The sequence below is a fragment of the Apium graveolens genome, chromosome 8 (assembly GCF_009905375.1).
Source record: "Apium graveolens cultivar Ventura chromosome 8, ASM990537v1, whole genome shotgun sequence".
Classification (NCBI taxonomy): domain Eukaryota; kingdom Viridiplantae; phylum Streptophyta; class Magnoliopsida; order Apiales; family Apiaceae; genus Apium; species Apium graveolens.
This window is the reverse complement of record NC_133654.1, coordinates 263,985,220-264,009,030: the sequence shown is the minus strand read 5'-3', so window position 1 is coordinate 264,009,030 and position 23,811 is coordinate 263,985,220. Positions and strand designations below refer to the sequence as shown.

The 23,811-nt window shown below is 34.0% G+C and overlaps 2 protein-coding genes and 1 long non-coding RNA gene across 3 annotated transcripts; 2 read left to right on the top strand and 1 right to left on the bottom strand.

The window, feature by feature from the left end:
- The first annotated feature begins 1,495 nt into the window (after positions 1–1,495).
- LOC141676624 (uncharacterized) lies at positions 1,496–5,386 on the top strand. The gene is made up of 3 exons (XR_012557096.1): positions 1,496–1,631; positions 2,200–2,262; positions 5,113–5,386. It is a non-coding gene; the product is annotated as an uncharacterized LOC141676624 (long non-coding RNA).
- A 6,858-nt stretch (positions 5,387–12,244) lies between these two features.
- LOC141676609 (cyclic nucleotide-gated ion channel 2-like) lies at positions 12,245–16,618 on the top strand. Its single transcript, XM_074482297.1, has 8 exons — positions 12,245–12,374; positions 12,514–12,904; positions 13,958–14,173; positions 14,331–14,632; positions 14,719–14,830; positions 14,954–15,190; positions 15,872–15,958; positions 16,036–16,618. Exons 1-8 carry the CDS (start codon positions 12,316–12,318, stop codon positions 16,546–16,548), a joined length of 1,917 nt encoding a protein of 638 aa, XP_074338398.1. The 5' UTR covers positions 12,245–12,315; the 3' UTR covers positions 16,549–16,618.
- Positions 16,619–18,398: 1,780 nt separating this feature from the next.
- LOC141677500 (selenium-binding protein 1-like) lies at positions 18,399–22,390 on the bottom strand. The gene is made up of 7 exons (XM_074483467.1): positions 22,057–22,390; positions 20,992–21,187; positions 20,204–20,431; positions 19,756–19,987; positions 19,512–19,619; positions 19,151–19,423; positions 18,399–18,808 (listed from the first exon to the last, which is right to left on the bottom strand). The coding sequence occupies exons 1-7, from the start codon at positions 22,166–22,168 to the stop codon at positions 18,527–18,529; spliced, it is 1,431 nt and encodes a 476-aa protein (XP_074339568.1). The 5' UTR covers positions 22,169–22,390; the 3' UTR covers positions 18,399–18,526.
- Positions 22,391–23,811: the final 1,421 nt, after the last annotated feature.

Below are 23,811 nucleotides of genomic sequence, written 5' to 3'. Positions count from 1 at the left end.
TTAACTAGAAGAGCAACTGTGTGTTGTATATCAAATAAATCAATAACCCTAAGTCTGATACGATATTATATAAGCTCAAGGAAACGTGTGCGCTACTCCACGCATAATTAATTAAAATGCATTAATTATTCAGTCGGTTAATAAATCAAATATGTAATTGAATCTGATTATTATTACCTCAAATCAATTATAATAATCCGTAGTCAAAAGGAAATTAAAATTTTAAAAGCCCAAAACTAGTGGAAATTAAATTAGCAAAATTAGTCCGTGATTATTCAGGTCAATTTTTTACTACATTTGTGTCCGTACATCGCACACGCGGGAAAGCTCGAACGCTTCGCAAGCCTCAGATTGTTCCTCGAAAGCCCAAGATTTGCACCCCTTGCGCGCGCACAATAAATAAGTGTTTTGCTATATAAAGTTATGGATGCTCCTTTTGCAAAACCAATGGGGGGCTTTCTTTTCTTCCACAAATTTATCATTACTAAGAGACTAACTTTGAATGATCATATTTTATCCATCTCTGAGTCATTTTGAGTGATTCAAAATGTCTCAGAAAGCTCTCTCTGAGGAGAACGTATTCCAAGTGTCACTCGTTGCGCGCATGCAACATTTGTCCACTCAACTTATGACTCAAATTGACTTGATAATGTGGGACTACTACCCACATTTTCCAACAATAGCATCATTGTGTAGTTCAGTCCGTATAACACTTTAAATTTAGACTTTCAGCTTAAGATGTTAACAGAGCTTATGTGGGTTCTTACAATTGCTTCAAGTTAAATATGAAAGTGGTCGCTCAAGTGAACGGATATATGGTTGTGAATAGTATTCTTAATGGTATCATTTGAGTTGTCATAATAAAAATCAAAACATACTCTAATATATGCTCGAGAAGTAAAGTAATCTTTTATCGAGTTTTATACATTTTTCTTGAATGCTAATACAACCAAATTGAAGTTCGTGATTTCTAGTATTTTAGATAATAAATTTGGAATTTTATAATTTTAATAACTAATAATTTTAAACTTTGTAATTATTTAATTTTATATTAAATAAATTTCTTATAATCTAGATATAATATATAAAATACTAAAATTTATAATTTTTTCATTTGGTTGCGCTAGCATTCAAGAAAAATGTGTACAATTCAACAAACAGTTAATTTTACTTGTCGAGCACATATTATTAACTTTTACGTGTCAATATATATAATTAAGGAGTTGGACACCTGTCGCTATATTAAAAAGCCGTGTGTTTTAGCAATGCCACGAACATTAATTCTATGCCGCCACGTTTCTTAGTTCTTTTTTTTCTTTTTCCCCAATTTGCTATTAATTTCTATAAATCTTTTTCTTCTAGCTCATTTCCAAATGTCTTAAGTTTGTACAATTATTATTTCCCGATCTATTTCTCTATCCAAAACTCTCCTTTCACATTTTTTTACAAAATTAGATTTTGATTCACATATAACTTCAACTCTTCAACCACTTATCAATTTTATCGTCCCCAGAAATATCATATCGTGCTATGTTGTTTGCTATTTCTTCCTAAATTCTTAATTTTTTCTTTCGTCTTCGCCTTATTATTCTAATCATTTCAAGATGTGGATATTTTTTCAAGTCAAATCGGTAAGTTATTGCATACAATGGTTTTTAGAATATAAATTCTACAATTTTATTTAAATAGATGGATTCTTACTATTTTCAAGCCAACGAGATAGAATCGAAACCAATTTTTATGCTTTTCTTTTTCAAAACGTAAAATTTTCCCTTAAAATTATATTTATAGAGTGAAGAGAAATCTAATCCCGATCCAAATCATGTATGTATATATTAAAAAATTATGTTTGTTATTTATTTTAACTTCGAGTTTCGGTTTGGTTTAAAGTTTGAACAAAATTTTACTATTTTTTTTTTGCAAATTTCACAAAAGATCGGATCGAACTAAAATTTCATGGTTCATAACAGTTTTTAATTTACACTTCGTAGTAATAGATAGATCAGGTACAAACGATCTATAAACATTAGTCGATAATTCTACTGTGGCACAAAATTTTAAATATATTTCATAAGATTTTCCTTCCCGAAATGTTGGTATCCGGTATTTTTAAGCTCTTCAACTTGATTAAAGATTTATATTTTTTGAAAATATTGATTTTCATTTTCTAATATACCTCTATTTATGAATTTGTTGCAGCAAATAATGAAGAAATTGCTCCAAAAAAGATCGAGTTGCACCTTCAATGACTTGCTTTTGTAGGTAATTTATTTTATATTTATAAAATTTACATAATACTTGTGGACAATTTTTTAAAAGTCAATCATACTCAATCACGTCAATGCATCATGACTCATGAGTAAGTAGATTTTAATTTGAAAAGAGTACTATGAAATTTTATCAAATATGTTGTAAATAATTTATCATGCTTTCCTAGTATTTAATATATTTTAATGATACTTAACTGAGTTATATCTTTTTATCTTTAGTAAAATTAGGTTTCGGTTTAATAGTTTTCATCTTAAATTATTTTAGATCTTTTTTTATTTGATGAGGATTTTGGTAAAATTAATAAAAAAACTGAGTTTGGGAGTCCTATAGTGCCTTAGATTTTATTTTCATCTGTGTTGGACTTGGATTGTTTGTTAAACTTGAATGAATTTTGTGAAACTTATTGAATGGATGTTAAATTTGAACACATTAAAAGTATATGATAAATTGCAAATATATTTCTTTATGAGAAAATGTCTTCTATTTAAAATGGGTCTTTTTTTTTCTCTTTTGATAGTAGGTGGGCAAATTATTTTTCCAATGAACTTGAAAAAAAAGTGGATGGGTGACAAGAACCTGTAAATATGTTTCTCAGGAGAAAATTTCAGCTATTTGAAATGTGACTTTTTTTCTGTTTGGATAAGAGATTTTATATATACATATTAAGGAACTTTTTGATAAAATGGGGATGGGTTACTGGAACTTGATGATCATAAATAATGAAATGATTTCAGGACCTTCAAGCGAAACACTTCCGCAAGTGTGAGACTCAAATTACGCTTCAATCTTTGGGTTTCCGCTTTAACTTTTAATTATTAAATGTTTATTTTATATGAAAAAATTATATTTACTCGCATTTTATCATAATACATTTAATGTCAATAATTTATTATAAAATTACACCATTAATTAAATTAAATCGATTATTATAAGGAATACTGATTGGTAAATCGCTTTTTGATAATGCATATTCCCTAGATGCGTCTCCTCCCAAATAAATTTGTTTTTCTTCAGTTGATATTCATTTGTCAAATGCCAATATATCATATTTTCAGTATACTTTTTTAGGTTTTCTTATAGCTTGTAGTTTTTACATCATCCAAAAACAAATTTTGCAGTCAAAGATTGCAGCTACCTCTAGCGAGGAAATGCATATCCATCAAAAGTTAGTTAGCAGATAAGTATAGATGACTGTGGATGATTAATTGCTTTGTCACTATGTCCAGCTGTCCAAAAATCATGCATAGCTAGTAGTATATAACGTATTCGCAGAGTACATTGTAGATCACACTAGTAATCGAGAAGAAATTAGAGCAAAAATGATGCACCTGATGAGTTTTTCTTCCACAGCTAAAAAGTTAGCGATATGGATTGCACTAATTTTGCTACTAATTAGTGTACACAGCTAATTTCTCCTGGTAATCAATTTTCATCGCCAGATTTATGTAATTCACACACTTCAGTATAGGCTTTGGTTTTTATCATGCTGCTTCATAATATGTGTACACTATTGAAATGATCATTTTGGTTTCAGTGTCTGCAATCGGAGTTAATAAGCAATTTGCGGGCTGTTCTATGAAATGCAAAGAGTTGGACATGAACTGCAACGACGAGTGCAAAGACTCAGGATATGCTGCAGGAGTTTGCCTACCACCATTCAGGGACTGTTGTTGTTTCTTCTAGTAGTTAAAATCAGGGACTGTTTGTTGAAGAATAGTTATCAGAGATGGTGTAGAAGAAACTTGCTAAATATTTGTAAAACAGTGGTTACAAGCTTACTCCTTTGTTCATACTATTGTATTCACTTGACACATACGCTTGAACCTGGATGAAGTAATATTTGATAAAGTAATAACCTCGCTAAAATTATATTTTTCTCTGGTTCCAACATAATGAACACAGTGTATTTTTACTCCCGATAAATTAATAAACTCACTAAATTAATATTTTTCTTGATCACAACCATATTACTCCAAAGAAGTTTTAACTGCACTATGTCTGTGAAAAGAAAAGAAATAACAGGAGTATAGAACTGCAAAAAAAAGGTTCAATAATCATAGCTTTTTAGTTCAGCTGTACATCTAGCAATTTATGGATTTTCAAAAAACTGTGGTTAATTGTTTCTAGACGATGTAGATAGAGTTTGGCAGAATTGAAGCATAGTTTGATTCAGACCCATTATATTTCCTTGGATTTATGCTAGATTTTAAAAGTTATAAAACAGTAAATACACGAGTTTATGAAATCCTTCGAAATCAAATAAGTTTTTAAAATATGACAAAAATTTAGAATAATTATTAAATTTCAGATTATATATCCAACATTTTTGAAGATCTTTTGAAAGCTTGAATATTGTTGAAGTTATTAAAATCTTGATTTAATATTACCGGATTTTGGAGTAAAATCCTGTAATATATTGAGATTTAATGTTACAGGATTTTCTGCAGGATTTTGATTTGTCCATATAGTTGTCCATAGCTCTATATATTGAGATTTTGGAGAGTCTTTTGTTGATCACACTAGTATTTACAAGTAGATAAATAGAACTAAAATGAAGAACATGAGTTTTTCTTTCATTGCTAAGAAACTTGTGATATGGATTTCACTTGTTCTGCTAATCGTCTCGCTTGGTATGTATGTTCATCACGAATCAAATGTCTACAGCACATAAGGATGAACATATCTCAGTATATAAATAACAAACTTAATATCCAAGAATGTTTTTAAAATATCGTTTTGCAGATGATGATTTTAATGAATAATAATAATTGCGTACTAGACTACTAGTAGTATCTGTTAGCTTCTTAATCCTAATATTTGTAATTATCTTTTCGGTTTCAGTGTCTGCAATTAGAGAGAAAGGGCGTGCTGGGCAATGTTTTGGAAGATGCGCGAGCTTGGGGATTGATTGTGGCGAGTTATGCAGAGACTCAGGGTTTAGTGGAGGAGGTTGCATTCCACCATTCAAGGACTGTTGCTGTGTTAATTAAGGCTCAAACAACTTCTCATTTAAGAATGTGTATCGAAATTATGTGTTAATGTAATGGCTTTTAAATTAAATAGTAAGAGTGTGTTCAACCTCTCATTACTTCACTAGAAGTGTAGTTAAATTATTAATTACGACAATAAACTTTCTATGATCATTGCTGATATCAGTTCAGCGGTACATTTAGCAGTTTAAAGTAATTCTGGAAGTAAAGCTTTGGCTCAACATAATCTGCAAACCTTACAGTACAGTGAACTAAAACGTCGAGACGTTTACTATCTTTGCAGATTGTACAACTGATAGTTTTGGATGCTATTGAGAAAGAGTCTTAGCATTGTATGAGATGCTTCAACAGGAGGAATTAAGAATTCGAAAGACAAAAGATCTGTCACTTCATAGATGCTGCATTGATGATCTACACATTTTCCAGCAAATTTGGTGTCGAGATCATGGTGCTCGAATCTCTTTAAGTAATAAGCTACTAATATTGAATCTGAGTGCATAGACATGTTGTAAGGACTAATCAGCAAAGACTGCAATGGAGTATAACAAATATAACGCGATGACAACCAAGCTGTCACTCTCTTCGGATATTGACAGAGTACAACTGATAATATAACAGATCCACACAAGCAGCCAGCTAAGCAGCAACAAGAAGTTAGTTGTAGAAAGTAGTGGTGCTGATAGGTGTTGGATCATTATTTAAGAGTCTCTCTCACCCATTAGTTTGTTAGAGTTGTATATTTTCAGTTAACAAATACAATATCACAGTTTGTATAGTTTACTTACTTATTGAACAAGATTCCATTAATAAATTTCATCTTCTACATTTCAAGCATTCATATATGTGAAATCATGATTTCTCATATGGTATCAGACATCTTTATAGTAGAGAAAGGAAATATGTGTTCACAAAAATGAACATCTCTAGAGACAAAAACTTTTCTAGTTTCAAGGTTCATGACTTTGTATGCCTTTTGACCGAATGGATAACCAATAAACGAGCAGCAAATTTATCCTTATGTGGACTCGTATCAGTAGCATAACAAAGTGTTCCAAACACTCTCAAGTGATCATATGTAGGAGGTGTAGAGAACAGAACATGATAAGGAGACATACCATTCAGTAATTGTATTGGTGTTTTAGCAGTCAAAATGCAATCACCCCAAAAAGAGACAGGTAGTGAAGCTTGAAGTCTGAGAGCTCGAGCTGTGTTTAAAAGAGTTCGATGCTTTCTCTCCACAACACCATTTTGTTGTGGAGTGTAAATGCGGCTCTTTTGATGAATTATACCGAGGGTAGCTAGCTGAGTTTGCAGATTATTACTAAGGAACTCAGTTCCATTATCTGAGCGTATATTTTCACCGAACACTGAAACTGTTTGGACACGTAGGCAATGTAGTTCAACAAAAGTGTAGCTACTTGGCTTTTATCAGAAAAAAGATAAACCCATGTTGCACGAGATTTATCCTCAACAATTGTGAGAAAATAACTACAATTACCATGAGTTTTATATTTATACGGACCCCAAACATCAACATGTATAAGATTGAACAAATCAGCACTAGTTGTTATGCTATGGACAAAAGGCAATCGAGACTGTTTTGACAAATGACAAGTATCACAACTATTGAAAGAAACATTGTTTTGATACATTGTTTTGGGCAACAAAGCCATAGAAGAAGCAGATGGATGCCCTAATCAAGCATGCCATAACAGAGAATCAAGAGTACTGGTAGAATTATTACAAATGGCATTACAGCTAGACACAACTTTAGGAGACTTGGAGACAGATTGATTCAGAAGATAAAGACCGTCTTGAAGTTCACCAATCTCAATGGTCTTCTTCAAGATATGGTCCTGAACAAAACAAACATCTTTGGTGAAAAAGATATCACAGGAAGAGAGTTTAGTGAGTTTGGGAACTGATAACAAATTATAATTAAAACTGGGCACATAGAGTACATCAGTAAGAACTATATTTGAGTGAAGAGATACAGTGCCAGTATGAGTGACAGTTGTGGAGTGACCATTAGGAAGATGCAAGATAGAGTTAACAGATTGCACATTAGTCAATAAGTGCAAGTGTGGAGTGATATGATCAGTGGCTCCTGAATCAAGGATCCACTTATTACAGTCTAACAATTGGGTGTGATTTGTGTGACACACAAAATGTAAAACATTACCAGCTAGATGAGTTTGACCAATAGCAGAACAACCAACAGCAGTGCTCTGTCCTGAATTGCTTGCATTTGATGAGAGGTCCTTGAGGCTAGACTGAATCATGTGCATAAGCTGTTGACATTGAGCATTAGAGAAACCAGTTAGAGCACCGGTAGTTGTAGTAGAGTCATTAACTTCTGATCCTTCATTGACATCTGAGGTCACATTGAAAGCATGAGCATTCTTGATATTAGCAGCAGCCTTATAACCTTGAATCTTTGGCTTAGGTTTAGGTTTTTCATATAACATGTGCCATTCAGGGTATCCATGAACACAAAAGCACTTTTCCTTGTTGTGTCATGTCATATGACACACTTCACACATTTGATAGTTATCAGCACTTATTTTCTGCTTTGAGTTCTTAGAGAATCTGTTACCATAATTACCATTGGCGTGTTTCACAGCTAAAGCCATGGAATCAGCTGAAGAATTACCAGAAATACATTCTCTCTGGTTCTCTTCTTGCATCAAAATACTATAAGCAGCACTCAATGTAGGCACAGGAGTCATTAATAGGAGGTGACCTCTGATAGGAGTATATTGATCACTTAAACCCATCAGAAACTGACATAGCTTTGTACTTTTGCAAAATTTGTCAAGTTTTTCATTCACTGAACATGTACATTTTCCGCAACTACATCTACTCCTCTTCAGACTCCTATCACTCCTATTGTATCACACATACCTGCTAACACTAGACCGTCTCGAGTTAAAACTGTCCCAGCAAAGTTTAAAGACTATGTTGGTGTTCCCCATGTTAACTTGTGTCAGACTATTGATCGTTTTTCTCCTTCATATCAATCTTTTATAGCAAATGTCACTCATGTCCCTGAACCAACATCTTATAAGATTGCTTGTCAACATTCGTTTTGGTGTACAGCCATGGCCACAGAGTTGGCTGCTCTAGAAGCTAACAATACTTGGAAAATAGTACCACTTTCATATGGCAAGAAAGTTGTTAGTTGTAAATGGTTATATAAAGTCAAGTTTAATCAAGATGGAACCGTGGAAAGGTATAAAGCAAGACTTGTGGCTCGTGGGTTTACACAGACAGAAGGATTGGATTATTTTGACACTTTTGCACCGGTGGCAAAGATGACTACTGTGCGTGTTTTACTCTCTTTAGCAGCTGTTAGTAACTGGTCAGTCACTCAACTCAATGTCACTAATGCATTTTTATATGGTGACTTAGAGGAGGAGTTATATATGGCAATACCTCAAGGCTACACTATTCCTGCAAAGTTTGCACATTATCATTCTTCTATTCCTCTGGTATGCAGATTGATAAAATCCCTTTATGGTCTGAAACAATCTCCTCATAAATGGTTTATCAAGTTCAGATCAGTTCTCTTGAACTATGGTTTCAAACAAGCAGACTCTGATCATAGCCTATTTGTTCTTATGAAGTCTCAAAGTTTTCTAGCAATTCTGGTCTACGTGGATGACATATTGGTTGTTGGAAATCATCAACAACATATCAGTCTTATTAAATCTCATTTGGCCAGTCATTTTAAAATTAAAGATCTGGGTCCTATTAAATATTTTTTAGGCATTGAAGCAGCCCGATCTGACAAAGGAATTTATCTTAATCAGCGAAAGTATACATTGGATATTATTAAAGATGTTGGTTATGAAAATGTTCGTATTGCAACACTTCCCATGGAACAGAATCACACTCTTCTCAGTGATGTTACCTCACCATTCTTATTCAATCCTGCTCCTTATAGAAGACTAGTTGGTAGATTAATCTACCTTACTATCACACGACCAGATCTCTCATATTCTGTCCATGTGCTTTCTCAATTTATCGCTTCCCCACGACAGTGTCACATGGATGCTGCTTTGAAAGTTGTTAAATACTTGAAACACACTGTTGGACAAGGTGTTCTTCTGTCAGCAACCAGTCCTTTGCAGCTCAAAGCATATGCACATGCTGACTGGGGAGGCTGCCCTCTTACTCGACAGTCTTTAACAGGCTACTGTGTTACCTTAGGTGATTCTCTGATATCATGGAAATCTAAAAAGCAGCAAACAGTATCAAGATCCTCTGCAGAAGCAGAGTACAGGGCCCTTGCAGATGTCTGTTGTGAAGTAACTTGGTTACTTTCATTATTTTCTGAACTTGGAATCCAAGGCTTAAAGCATGTAGCTCTATATTGTGATAATCGTTCTGCACTTCACATAGCTGTCAATCCAGTCTTTCACGAAAGGACAAAACACATTGAGATAGATTGTCATATAGTTAGAGAAAAATTACAAAAGGGTATGATCGTTACTTCTCATGTGGCTTCCAAGGATCAGCCTGTAGATTTGTTCACTAAGGCAATTCTCTCTTGTTTAATGACATATCATTTGTCCAAGCTAGGAGTACTCAACTTGTTCACACTTCCTCACTTGAGGGGGGATGATAATATAACAGATCCACGCAAGCTGCCAGCTAAGTAACAAGCTTACATCAGTAACAAAAAGTTAGTTATGCCAGCTGTAGAAAGTAGTGGTGCTGATAGGTGTTAGATCATTATTTAAGAGTCTCTCTCACTCATTAGTTTGTTAGAGTTGTACATTTTTCAGTTAACAAATACAATATCACAGTTTGTATAGTTTACTTGCTTATTGAACAAGATTCCATTAATAAACTTCATCTTCTACATTTCAAGCTTTCATATATGTGAAATCATGATTTCTGATAACAACAAATATAACGCAATGACAACCAACCTGTCACTCTCTTCAGATATGTAAAGTAGCAACATGTTTAAAATCTCAATGTGGATTTGTGGTACAGATTATATTATATGAACAAGTGAGTTACGAGAAAATTCATGAATATATTAATAATCCTAACAACAAAAAATCAAACGGGGGACGTGATCTCCTGCATTCAAATGTTAAATCTCGAAAATTTTATGCATATAGACGAGACCAGCACCGATTAAACATACCCGGATAACCTTTTCTAATTATCATGTTAGAAGTTGCAAGTAGTATATCATTGACAAATATGATCTGAATCTAAGAGTTCTCAAATGTGTTTTGTATGTGTCACATTTGATTATGTTTCTCTAAATGAACACACATAAGTGTACAAGTACAATTACTTCCCCTCATTTGCCGGGTCATTTTTATTAATTTTATTTGAAAAATAGGTTAATCTTTTCCTTGACCCTTAAAACTTCCCCTCATTTGCCCGGTCATTTGTGCGAAATTTTGTAACCAGTTTTGTGGTGTACCACCACGTAGGGGTTCCAAAATCAGACATGACCTGAAACCCGACACGAACCCAACCCGCAAAATACGAATTAGGATTGAGGATTTTGACTTTCGGGTCGGGTTCGGGTTGGATAAAAATTTACCCAAAAAAATCGGGTCATTTTCGGGTTGACCCGAAATACCCGAACCCGACCTGTTTATTTAAATAATTAATATATATTATATATGTATATAAATGGTAGGTTATATTTTATAAATTATTTGTAATATTGTGTTTTATTAAATTTTTATTTTTTATATTAATTTGGCATAACATTTTAGTTTTGTAATGATGTAAATTAATTTTTTTAATTTTAATTTTATTAATTTTTTCTAAATTTTGGGTTATTTCGGGTCAAACAGGTCAATTTCGGGTTACTCGGGTACCTACCAGGTCGGGTTCGTGTCACAATTTTTGAACCCGTTTCGGGTCGGGTCGGGTTCGGGTCAGACTAAAAAAAATCAGGTACATCCAACCCGACCCAAAACCCGAAATTGTCACCCCAGCACCATCGATAACAAATTAGCGACTATGCTAGCCTAAAACAAAATTTGTCACTTTAAATTTTCGGCATTATTGGGATTTGTTGGCTTCTTTGTTTGTTTTTCCTGAATTTTTTATTTCAAATTTTCGGCATTATTTTGTCGGAGAAATAATTTTTACTACCTCCGTCTCTCTCATTTCTTTACAGTTTTTTTCACATGCTTTACACGCATTTTAAGACAACTATAAAGTATATCTCCGTAATTTATTTTTAAAATTTTTTTTTTGTATAAAAATTTAAACATTATATTATTATTTAGAAGAAAAAAATTAAAAAATAAAAATTATGCAACTACATGTAATAAGAGCATTAAAGTGTGTGTCGAACCCCCGTCCCCCAATATAAAGAATTGAGGGGGACGGAGGGAGTATATGTTTGTTTGATTTTTAAAAAATATTTTTTTAGAAGTTAAAATTTTCAGATATAAGTTATTTTCTGACGCATAAACGGAGCCTTAGTATTAGTATTTCTATATGATAATTGTTTAGTCTTTTACTCCCTGTCCCTCCCAATTGTCATCGTAGAAGAGTGTTCGACACGTATTTTAAGATGAATATAAAGTATAGTTCTTTAACTTTAAAAAAAAATCTGAATAAAAAATTAAACATTCTATTTTTATTCAAAAAAAGAAAATTTTGAAAAAAAAAATTATAAAACTATACTTTACATTCATCTTAAAATGCGTATCGACACTCTTTCAGAAACGATGCGTGTCGGACATTCTCAGAAACGATAACAATTGGATAGGACTGGGGAAGTATAATTTAAAAACACGACACTTGAAAAAAATCATAATTCGAAAATGTAACAAATTTTGTACCCGAACTCATTTTATGTCTATGTTCATAACTAAATAATGACATAAAAAGAAGATTCATACATCAGATAAATTGACGTGTAAAGTACCAAATTAGATATATACTATCTTAAAAGAATTTGTAAAAAACAAAATATTATGTCAAAATAGCATCTTAATTTATATAAAGCTATCAACCACATTCTCCATTCTACCCCTCATAAAAACATAACCAAATTTCATATATGTGTGTACATTTCTCAAAGCTTCATTTTCCTCTCCCCTTTGCAATGAACATGCACAGGTAAGATTCTCTTCTGTTCGGTTTCGAGTTCGAGTTTCAGTTTAAATTTCAGTAAAATATATTAGTACTCAATAATTTTCGAGATTTTTGAGATTTTCGATGAAATTAATTTAATTCGAGTTGTTACATTTTAATTCAGGTGCATTGCAATACCCGGTGCATCGAACCACGTCTACGATCCCCGAACCCGAAATATAAAATGGTTAAACCGATTTTTCGTGTTGTCTCGTGGCGCATCCTTAGCCATCGACCCTTTATTTTTGTTTGCCATAACATCTAGTCCCGGTCCCAACCCGTGCATATATATTGATGGCACTATGTTACTATTTGCCACCTTGTTGCGCACATGCGTCGATGCGTTTCATGTGATGAATCTCTGGTTAAAGTTCAGGCTTGCTTACGTGTCCAAGGAGTCATTGAATGTTGGTAACGGAGAGTTGGTGTGGGATGCACGCGCCGTCGTGAAGCACTATGTTGGGTCGGTTAAAGGCTTTTGGTTCGACTTGTATGTCATATTTCCGGTCCCGCAAGTAAGTTTTTTTTCGCTAATTGATAACACACGGACACTCTCAAAACTCTCAAAAGAGGTCAACTCTTAACCTCCCGCAAGGATACAAGAGAGACCAATAGTTGGTTGGCTTACATTTGGCATTTACGGTCTTTTTTGGATTTTGTATATCTAATTTCTTGATTTTGTCGCATTAAATTAAATAATTTTTGAAAATTTTTACCCCACTAAATGCTCGATCTATCCCGAATTCATTATATTAGATAGTCAAATTAATTAATTTTTGATCGAAAATTTTAAAATATATGTAATTTTTGAATAATATAAGTTTTTTAATTGATTTAATATATGTGATTTTATCAGAATTTAGTCAATTCGATTACAAGAAAAGTATATTGGCGAATTCGGTGGGACAGAGGAAATATATGATTTTAATAATACTTTTTTACAAAATTAGTTTATATTACTCCCTGCCTCCCTAAAAACGTTTCCTCTTTGTGTTGGACACGTTTGCGAATACACACTTTTGATCGTTAATATCTTTAAATTTGTATTAGTATTAAATATAAAAATTTCACTGTATTAAAGTACTAATAAATACGAATCCAACAAGATCACTCATAACTATGTTTGATATTATAGATTAGACGTAAATTAGTAGTCAATCGTTTACCGTAAACAGTACCGAAAGTTAAAAGAGGAAACATAGATTGGGACGGAGGGAGTAGTAAATAGGAGTAATAGTCAATTTTACAAACTGATTGTGGGGCCGAAGAAAATGGACTAAAATTAGCTAAATTTGGAATTTAGGTGACAAATTGTATTTTTCGAGTTACAAGCAGTGATGCAGATGATCCAAATTTTAAACCTTGATTCTTGCTTTATCTGTAGCATTAAAGACACTTTGCTTCTTATCTCTTAGACGTGTTTACGTGGAACGTTAGAGGAAGGCCCTTTTCAGGATTTAAATTATTTATTTCGGCAATTTTTTTTACGGAATAAAAATGTTTGGTGATACTTTTACAGAAAAGTTGAATTAACAAATGTAGTTACTGATTTTGTTTGTAAACTGCAGGCTCTGTACTGGTTAATGTTGCCAAAACTGCTAAGAGAGCAAAAGGTAGAAGATGTAATGACTGTAACTCAGATAATCTTCTTGCTGCAATTTTTTCCTAAGCTGTATCACAGCTTCTATCTAATGCGAGGAGTGAAGAAGGTTACAGGCTACATTTTCGGCACTGCTTGGTGGGGTTTAATCCTCAATCTCATTGCTTACTTCCTCGCCTCACATGTATGTAAATGCCTGCAGCTTCCTCTTTATGAAATTAATTTCATTTGTACTATTTGTTTAGTGTTTCTGCTAACTGTTGATTAAGTAAGTGTAAGGACTTGGAAGTTGGAACTAGATTCTTAAATGTTGTACAATGTGATGTATCATGAAAAATTAGGTGTCAGGGGGGTTCTGGTATATACTATCGATGCAACGTATAGCAGAGTGCTTAAAGAAACAATGTCATGAAAGCAAAGAATGCAGTGCACTTGCTTGGACTTGTCCAAGTGAGATTTGTTACAGCAGTTATAAAAATCCGTGTGTTGAGAACTCCGCGATGAAGGCCAATTTCACAACCTGCATGGACCAAGGTGGAGATTTTCCCTATGGAAACTATGCCTTTGCTCTGCCTCTCATTGTTAAGAATTCTAACATGGTAAAACTTCTCTATTCCAATCTCTGGGGACTCATGGCTCTCAGGTATATTAGAACATACATTATACATATGGTTTCGGGTAATTAGTTTTGTTTTCCTTCATTAACTCTGTATGGTTTTATGTTTATAGCACTATGGGAAGTAATTTGACACCTACGAGCCAGTCAATTGAAGTAATTTTCACCATAATCATGGTGTTGGCAGGCTTAGCACTTTTTACCTCTCTAATTGGGAATATACAGGTGATCGTATTCAAGATTAAAATAGACTACTCCTTTCTTTGTGTTGACAATGTAAAAGAAATTTATTACAGAATTTAAGTTGACTATATGGGACTGGACTACTAATTAGAGAATATTATCTAGGTGTTTTTTCATTCTGTGACGCCTAGACGGAGACAAATGCAATTCAGATATAGAGACATGGACTGGTGGATGAGACGAAGACAACTACCACCAGAGCTGAAGCGAAGAGTCCGTTATTATGAACACGAAAGATGGAAAACCATGGGAGGCCAAGATGAGATGAAACTCATTCAAGATTTTCCTGATGGATTGAGAAGAGATATCAAGCGTTTTCTCTGCTTGGACTTGGTGAGAAAGGTTAGGCCTGGTCTATGAGCTTTATAAGTAACAAATTCAGTAATCAAAATAACATTAAATTCTTTCTCTTTTTAGAGAATTCAAGGTAGTCTAAGGATGACAGAAATATAATCAGTTTAAGACCTAGAACAGTGATCATGCTAGTATCCTTTAATCATTCAGTATAATATCATCTTACGGAAGTTGAATGTGAAGACATTGTATTGGTCTGTTTTATTACTGACAGAAGACAAGTTCTTAAGAAATCTAACTGTATAAAAGAAGAAATGCTAGATATTACAAGTGCAAGATTGGTTGATCAATGGGCTTGTGCGCTTTTTTTACTTCACATGATTGCAACTGCGCAATGCGCAAGTCTTGTGAATTGAAATGATTCAATCTATCTTATGCATTATGTAACTGTACTATTTCTTTCTCTTTTTGCATAAAACGCATATTCATGACAATAACGTTAAAATGAACATATATGCAAATTTAATATGAGTGGCGCGTCTTAACAATTAGCCTTTCCTACTTAATCACACTTGTGATAGATGTCTCCAGGCCTTACAGTCCCTGATAGTTGGAGTTTGTTCATTTCTTATTTCTAACTATATACTTGTGAACTGTTACCTGGCACAATTCTGAGATGGATTTGTGTACCGTTATATATCAATAAAGGACTCCCTTTTGATATTGCAGGTACCGCTGTTTGACAACTTGGATGACCTGATCCTTGACCACATCTGTGACCGGGTTAAACCCATGGTCTACTCTAAAGATGAAAAGGTGATCCACTAAAAAAATATTTAACCAATATGATCAATCCAGTTTGTAATATCTTTATTAATGTATAACATTCACAGATTCTGAAAGAAGGTGAACCAGTACAGCGTATGGTGTTCATTGTAAGTGGTACTGTTATGAGAAGTCAAAATATCACAAAGGGCATGGTAACGACCACTTCAATTGAACCTGGTGGCTTCATAGGAGATGAACTTGTTCCCTGGTGCCTTCGTATGCCTTTTGTGGATCGTTTCCCGCCTTCATCGGCCACATTTTCTTGTGTGGAGCCTGTTGAGGCGTATGGTCTTGATTCTGATCAGCTTCAATATATAACAAATCATTTTCGTTACACATTCTTAAGAGGCAAACTTAAGTACAAAACAAGGTATTACTCATCTAATTGGAGGTCTTGGGCTGCTGTCAATATCCAATTTGCATGGAGGCGATACTTGCTGAGGACTAGAGGTGATCATGTGAATCGTATCGCAGTAAATGGTGGTGGCAGTGATGGTGCAAGCACCAGCAGTGACCAAAAACTCCGGCATTATGCTGCAATGTTCCTGTCTCTTAGGCCAAAGGACCACCTCGACTAATAATAATTATTGTCATCAGTTGTGTTGGGCCTGGATTATTATGTGAATGTAATAAAGGAATATTGTAGAATTTTTGTTCTTTAAAAAAATTTAAAATTACATAAAAATATTTATCAGTTCATATATACTTTCATTTCTGTTAAAATTCCTGTTGATTATCTCTTTAGCTATCCCAGTTAAGGACATAGAAATGTAGATATTTATGCACTTGTGCAGCTGTTTTAAATATCACAATGTAATATTATGTCATGTGTCTTCAAGTGCAGAACAGTTGATTTTATCATTCTATGGTTGTCAGGTAAACCCGATCCTGTGTATCTTATCGATCAATTCAAGAATATCTATATATGCTAAAACTGTATAACAATGTTTCTTTATTTCAGTGTCTGCAACTATAGAGAAATGGATTGGAACATGTTTCAGAAATTTTGCAGACTCCGAATTGTCTGTGATACGTTCTGCAAAGCCTAAAATGCTCGAGGAATTTGCCTTCCACAGCCAAAAACTATTGCTGCCTCTAGGTTAGTTAAGCTGTCGTCTGAGATTATGTATCAAGCCATTCCTATATATCATTCGTTACTCTAATAAAATGTTATTCCGTATTGACAGCCATTTATCTGCTAAACTCCTTATAATTACTACTAGTCTGCAATTAGTATTCTAGTATTTTAGTTGTAGTAGGTTTTCTTAAACTGAAGTTAATGATGAAAAAATAGAAAAATGAATCTATGGGACGTTATTATGCTTTACAACATTGCAGTTTGGTCGACTGTCACTCTGAATTACAGTTAAAGTGTAGATTCCAGCTGAGGAGAATGACTGGAAAATTAACCAAGATTAACTAAAATCAGAAATTAATGAATTTCTTAATGTTAGCAAAGATGTACTAGTAGAATAGTATGTTAACAGACCAACTCATTGTATAGTTGCCAATGATCTGAAATAGCTACATAGATTGCATTTCGAGTCTATTTGCAGGTCACACCAGTACTTGGAGAAGCACACAGACCAAAAATGGAGAACATGAGTGTTTCTGTCATTGCTAAGAAACAATGCAAGAACAATATTACAACAAAGTCAAGCTTATATATGGTGAAGATAATTGAAATAGGAAATCATGAATCACTACGACAACGATAGTATTTCGAGCAACCTCTGGTATAAGGATGAGACTGTGGAGGAAGACAACCATCACTTTTCGAGTAAGATTCACCTCTGCCACCACCATTGCAAACAGGCTGATCTCTCTTCAAAGCCCCTGGTGATATATATTTCTTTGTTTCAAGAAACCTCCTCAGGCTTATATCTTCCTCTATATTCAAACTCTCCAAGCTTCCGTTGAACTCCCTAGACGATTCGTCTAACGAAGAGTTTGCAGCAAAGATCATGCCTGAAAAAGGTTTGATTGAACACAGCAGAGTTGTAAGGACTAGAAAGAAGCACAGAGCAGTGTTGTTGGTATTTCTTCTCATATTTACTAGTTGATTTGGCTTTTGCAAACATAAAAAAAGAGAGTATTGCAATTTATTAACTTGTGTTTCATTTCAAATGTTACTTAGTGCTGTAGTGGAAGACCCACTAGAAGAGTCTTAACAACTAAAGGAACCGCACTCCACCTAACATTTCATAATGTTCAATAGAGTGAAGAACTTATTTTGTTTTAGTGATTGCATTCAGTAATTTCTCTAATTTCCACACAAATTCAAACATAGTTTCTGCTATAATTGTTGTAACATAGCATGGACCTCGAATTTTCGATGGTCAAACATCTACTGTAAGTATGATCAAGTGTTTACTTGCTATATGCTGAGACGGTGCCCAAGGTTTGGAAGATTATTTGCGAGAAGAAATAAATATGTAAAACAGATGTATTAAATGTAACATTCGAATTACATATTATGATCCACAGCCACTTATCAGTGATACATCAAGGATCAAACCAGAAGTTGAGTCTTATTAATGAAAAGAAACAAGAAACTTAAATCCAAATGTCTGAGGTGCAGTCACCACCAGGATATCTCATCTCATGTGCCAAGGAAGGACCGTCAGGTTCCTTTCCAAAGTCAACGAAAAAATCGGGGTTTATCTTCAGACCACCCTTCTCAGTGTCCACGTCGATCTGTAATATGTGGGATCCTTTTTCTATGACCTCCGGATAGAACTGCTTGTCCCATTGGCTGAAGAGCGAGTTTGTGGCATAAAGCCGCTTCCCATCTAAACTCAGCTGAATCATCTGAGGTCCGCCTCTCAATCGGTTTCCCTACATTATAAAGAGAGGAAAATTACTATTTAGTTTTACAAGGTTAAACAATGGCATGAGCTTCATTATAATGAATTGCCATATAGTTATGGCGGGGCTGGGAATTTTGGTGTTGCAACGCTTATGAGAAACAAAGTAACTAAAGAGCTTGTTACTATAAGATATACTGAAAGAGGACACAATGTGAGTGTCTGCGTCTGTGTGTGTGTGTTGCTCAGAAGCTGGTAATAAACAGCGGCATGAGCTCCATTGTAATGGATTGACATGTACTAATGGAAGCCCGTGTAAGACTTTAGTTAACTTATCTTCTGTTTCAACAAGATGAGACTGGAATGTGCATACCTTGACCTCTGGAACCTCAACTTGGTAAGTGCTACCATCTTCAGCCTCGACAACTACAGGGCTTCCTTTCTGAATAAGACCTCCGACCCAAACTTGGCCGGCCAGTACAGGATTCTTAGGATCCTCAATATTGTATTGCCTAATATCTCCATGAAGCCAATTCACAAAGTAGAGAAATCGATCATCAAGAGAAATCAGGAAGTCAGTTATTAGCCCAGGCATCTCAGGAAGAATCCAGTTCTGTACCTTCAGTGATTTCACTGATATTGCAACCTGAAAGGAGAATAAAATAATTTTAGTAAACTCGTGCATTCTATTTCTCAACGAAGAAGAAAAACGAATCTAAAGGAACTGAGCTTGCCTCATGGCCCCATGAACCATCTGCAGTCTTCGAAAAGCGTATCATGTTGCTTGTTAAAGCACATCCAACATACCCTGTATCCTTAGATGGGTCATGCAGGAACCTTATCTGTTAACCAATTCACAAGCAGTAGTGTTAGTCATTCGAGTAAATATAGGAGTTGGGAGATGGAGAATATGTACCTAATATAAAGGCAGGGTGAGTTATAATATGGGAAAATGAAGACAAAATTTAATACACCCACCTCCAAGGGAAGAAGCCCTTCAGACCCAAGATCAATTGTCTGCTTAATTTCACCCCCAGGCCAGCTATAAACGTGCAAATGGCGACCATATAAACCATCAGAAACATGTTGCAGGTTGAAGCCTTTGGTGAAAGCAGCCGGGGCTCCCCATGATGTGCTAATCATAGTCCCATGTCTCGGTTGGTACCAGAAATCATAACCAAAATTTGGGTTTTGTCCTTCCTTCTCCCACCTGATGAGCAAAATGAAAGTTGATACTTTCAGCATATGACGACATGTTGATTTAATCATACAATATGTGGTTTCTTAATATGAGATTGTTTTTTATGTTATTAAATAACATCACTACCTACATATGTTTAGTCTAAGAATAGCACAATGTACAGTTTAAACTTTACTGGAAGAGCCAAGTCAAAGAGGAAAAAAATTAGTTATTCAGTATGCTTACCTTCCTTTCACATTAAAATCTGAGTCGAGCAAAAGAAATCCAAGTCCATTGGCATTACCATCCTTATCTCCGAGGCATGATACCATTATATCACCATTAGCAAGGCAATGAGCTGTGTGGGGATAAGCTAATCCAGTTTTCACCAAGATGTCCTCTGGCTCAACTGCTTTATGCAAAGTTGGAGCCCGTGGATCTTTTGCTGTGTCAACGGCATATATGCGACCGGACCTGAAGAAATGACAGAAAATGCAATCATTTTCTGAGGCATGATTTACCCAAAAGTAAGTGTATATGTAGTCTAAAGCAAAGAAAAGCAAAAAAAGGGCTCAGACAATACTAAGGACAATCTAACCAGTAACCACTGAGTTCAGATACAGTATGAAAAATTGGGAGTATGCGTTAAATGCAAGACGCCTTAAAATTCTGTAGGAAATCGCAGTTAGTAAGCAATGTGAATAAATCGCAACCACATTTTCTATGAATTCAAAATTCTTCAAAATATTAAGTTTTAGAAAACTAATTCAACCTTCAGAAATACTGCTGCTGGTGGTAACAAAAGGCTCAATCAGTTGCTAGAAGGCTAATAAGTAACAGCAAAAACTAGTAAAAAAGTATAACTTTAAACTTATGGTAGACAAGAATACCTATGACTGACAACTTAATATTCATTCTCTATATCATCTGACACAGTTGATCTTTATTAAACATAACCAGATCATACTAACATCAGTAGCAACTAGGAAGGCTGAAACAGGAATGCAATTAGAGGCAAAAATCTAGTTTCTTACACAAGTGAAGGCAAGACAAGAAACCGTCTGGCAGCAGTCGGATCTCCAAAGCAAGAGCTGCATGAATTCCATCCAGAATGATGTAGTTCATCTCCTATATTAGGCATGGGGAGCCTGTGAATGACTTGGGAATAAGTTTTTGAGCTAGGATCCACATCTACTGTACCAAGGTAATCAGGCTTCTCTTTTCCTGTTCCTATAAAGTGAAACCAGGAAGACTTTTTGAACATGTTCAAATACATAATGCTGCCATAATACATTCACAATAGCACTCGAACTTCTACTTCTCATGTTTAAAGTGTTTAGTTCATGTATTGCTCATAAAGATTCAATTATTTCCCCTTATTTCCACCAAGAGGGAACAATATGCAATGAACTTAAGACTTGCTATGCAGGAATGTTCATAAAAAATTAAATCTCGCATACAAAAATTTCAGATAATCTGGGTATCAAAACCAGAGAAATACTATACATCCACTAGCCTAAGACCAGATACAACTAAGCCTACAAGAATATCATTAACTTTAAAACAGTCCTATTAAAAGTCAATCAGTTAGCATGAATACAAAAGAAATTATATTCCTCCTTAAAATATGAATTCCAAATTGAAATCTGATTTGGGTCAAACTAATACTACTAGTTAATTCATGTACTACTTAACAAGTGCAGTAGTCAAAAGATCAGTACTTGCTGCAAAAAACAAATCATTTTAAACGTTAATTTGTACAATTATACTCAAGCAAGAGATGACAAACATTCTTACCATCAGATCAGTACTCAACAGCACAAAATCAAATCAAAAGACACTTAAAAGTAATATTTTAAAATTTCTTGACACCCGGGAGAGGGGGGGAGAGAGAGGGAGGGAGGGAGGGAGATATATATATAGAGAGAGAGAGAGAGAGGGAGAGAGAGAGAGAGAGAGAGAGAGAGAGAGGGAGGGAGAGGGGGAGAGGGAGGGGACAGAGAGAGAGAGAGAGAGGCACAGAGAGACAGACAGAGAGAGAGAGAGAGAGAGAGATAGGCACACAGAGAGAGAGAGAGAGAGAGAGAGAGATTGTATACCAGTATAAATGCAAGTAACATAGATAAGAGATTCCTTAGGACCAGCCATGGCATCAAGCGGAGTTGCATATCCAGGTCCCTTCTTGCAGCATCCATTAATCTTCTCACTCATCTTTCCTCTTCCTCTCTCTCTCAATCTCTCCCTAATCTCTCTACCAAAGTAACAATCTTTACCTTCTCTTTTCTCCCTAGAATTCCAAATCCTCGTCCAACCCCTGCTTCTTAATACACATGAACAAACTTCTTGTGTACTTGACAAATCACGTGTAGTAAATGGCGTGATTTATATGACCACAAAAAATAGTTATGTTTATGTTCTTGTTTTTTTAATGTACTTGGACGGGTTTCTACACTCTATTCTGGTAATAAACAATTTATTGTGTACAGGTGGAATGAATGTTAAAATCTCATAAAATCTAATTAAAGTAGATATCATTTTTAAGGATTTGCATTAATGTTACTTATTTGATATGATCAAATACTTTTGTCAGAATATTACTAAAAAAATCCATTTTTTCCTTATCAGTTATTAATATTCAGTAATTTTAAATTCTATATATGTACTCCCGTCTCTTTCCCTTTCAATTATCGTTTCTCACTATTTGTCACGTATTTTAAGAGAAATAAAAAGTAAAAATTTATAATAAAAAATATTATAAAACTGTAATTTCAATAAAATAAAATAGAAAGTATAGTTATATAAAAAAATATTTTACAAAAAAGAATATTAAGAAAAATATTATTAAACAATAATTTCATTACCCTTCCGTAAAAAATAAAAATTGCGTAAGATAACGAGGATAATTACGAAGAAAACCTGCATAGGATAAGCATGGAATATTATTACAAAAATTTAAAAAAAAATTGGCTAAGCAAGTTGTGTAATGACAGGTATAAATTGTACATATACGGCTTCATATGTCGTGAAACTTGACTTTTACATTAAAACTATGAATTTTGAAGATATATATTTCAGATAAAATTTATATATCACATAATTCAGTTATTTAAAAAAAAAGAAAAGTTAAGAAAAAAAAATTGAAAAATTGAATTTCAAGTAGTATAGAACTATCTTAATACATGTCCTAAATTTTTTTTATTACATTTATTAGTTTTCTTAACAATAATTTTAAATTGAAAAAACAAGCCAAGGTAGACAGGTGGCAGTGGACTATTGCATGCAGCAATTCCAAGAAAGCTATCTTAATCAATGCCGAAATGTAAAATTCTCCCAGAGATAATATTATAATAATAATGTCTCGATCTCTATCTATAATATAGGGCCTGTTTGGCACGCTACTTATAAGCCACCCCCAACTTATAAGTCCAATTTACAACTTATAAGCTGATAAGTTAAAAGTTGGCAGTGACGTACTTTTTTCCAACTTATTTTCATTTTTTCACTTTTTTCTTAAGTTTTGATTTTAAAATATAAATTTTTAAATATTTTATAATTTAAGATTTATGAACTAAGATAATTATATTTAATAATTATTTGTTTTAATTCATTTAAGTAAAAAAAATTCTGACTTATAAGTAAATTTATCCAAACACTTATAGAACTTATAAGTATTTATCAACTTATCACTTATTTCGCACTTAATCATTTTAAGTTATAAATTACTTATTTTAAGATTTCCCAAACGGGCACGTAATATACAGTATCTTTTTTGAATCTTATCCTCGTGCCACAAATATTTTAAGGAAACTGCACTTTTATTCTTTCACAGGCATGTGGGCAGTAGGTTGTTTAAG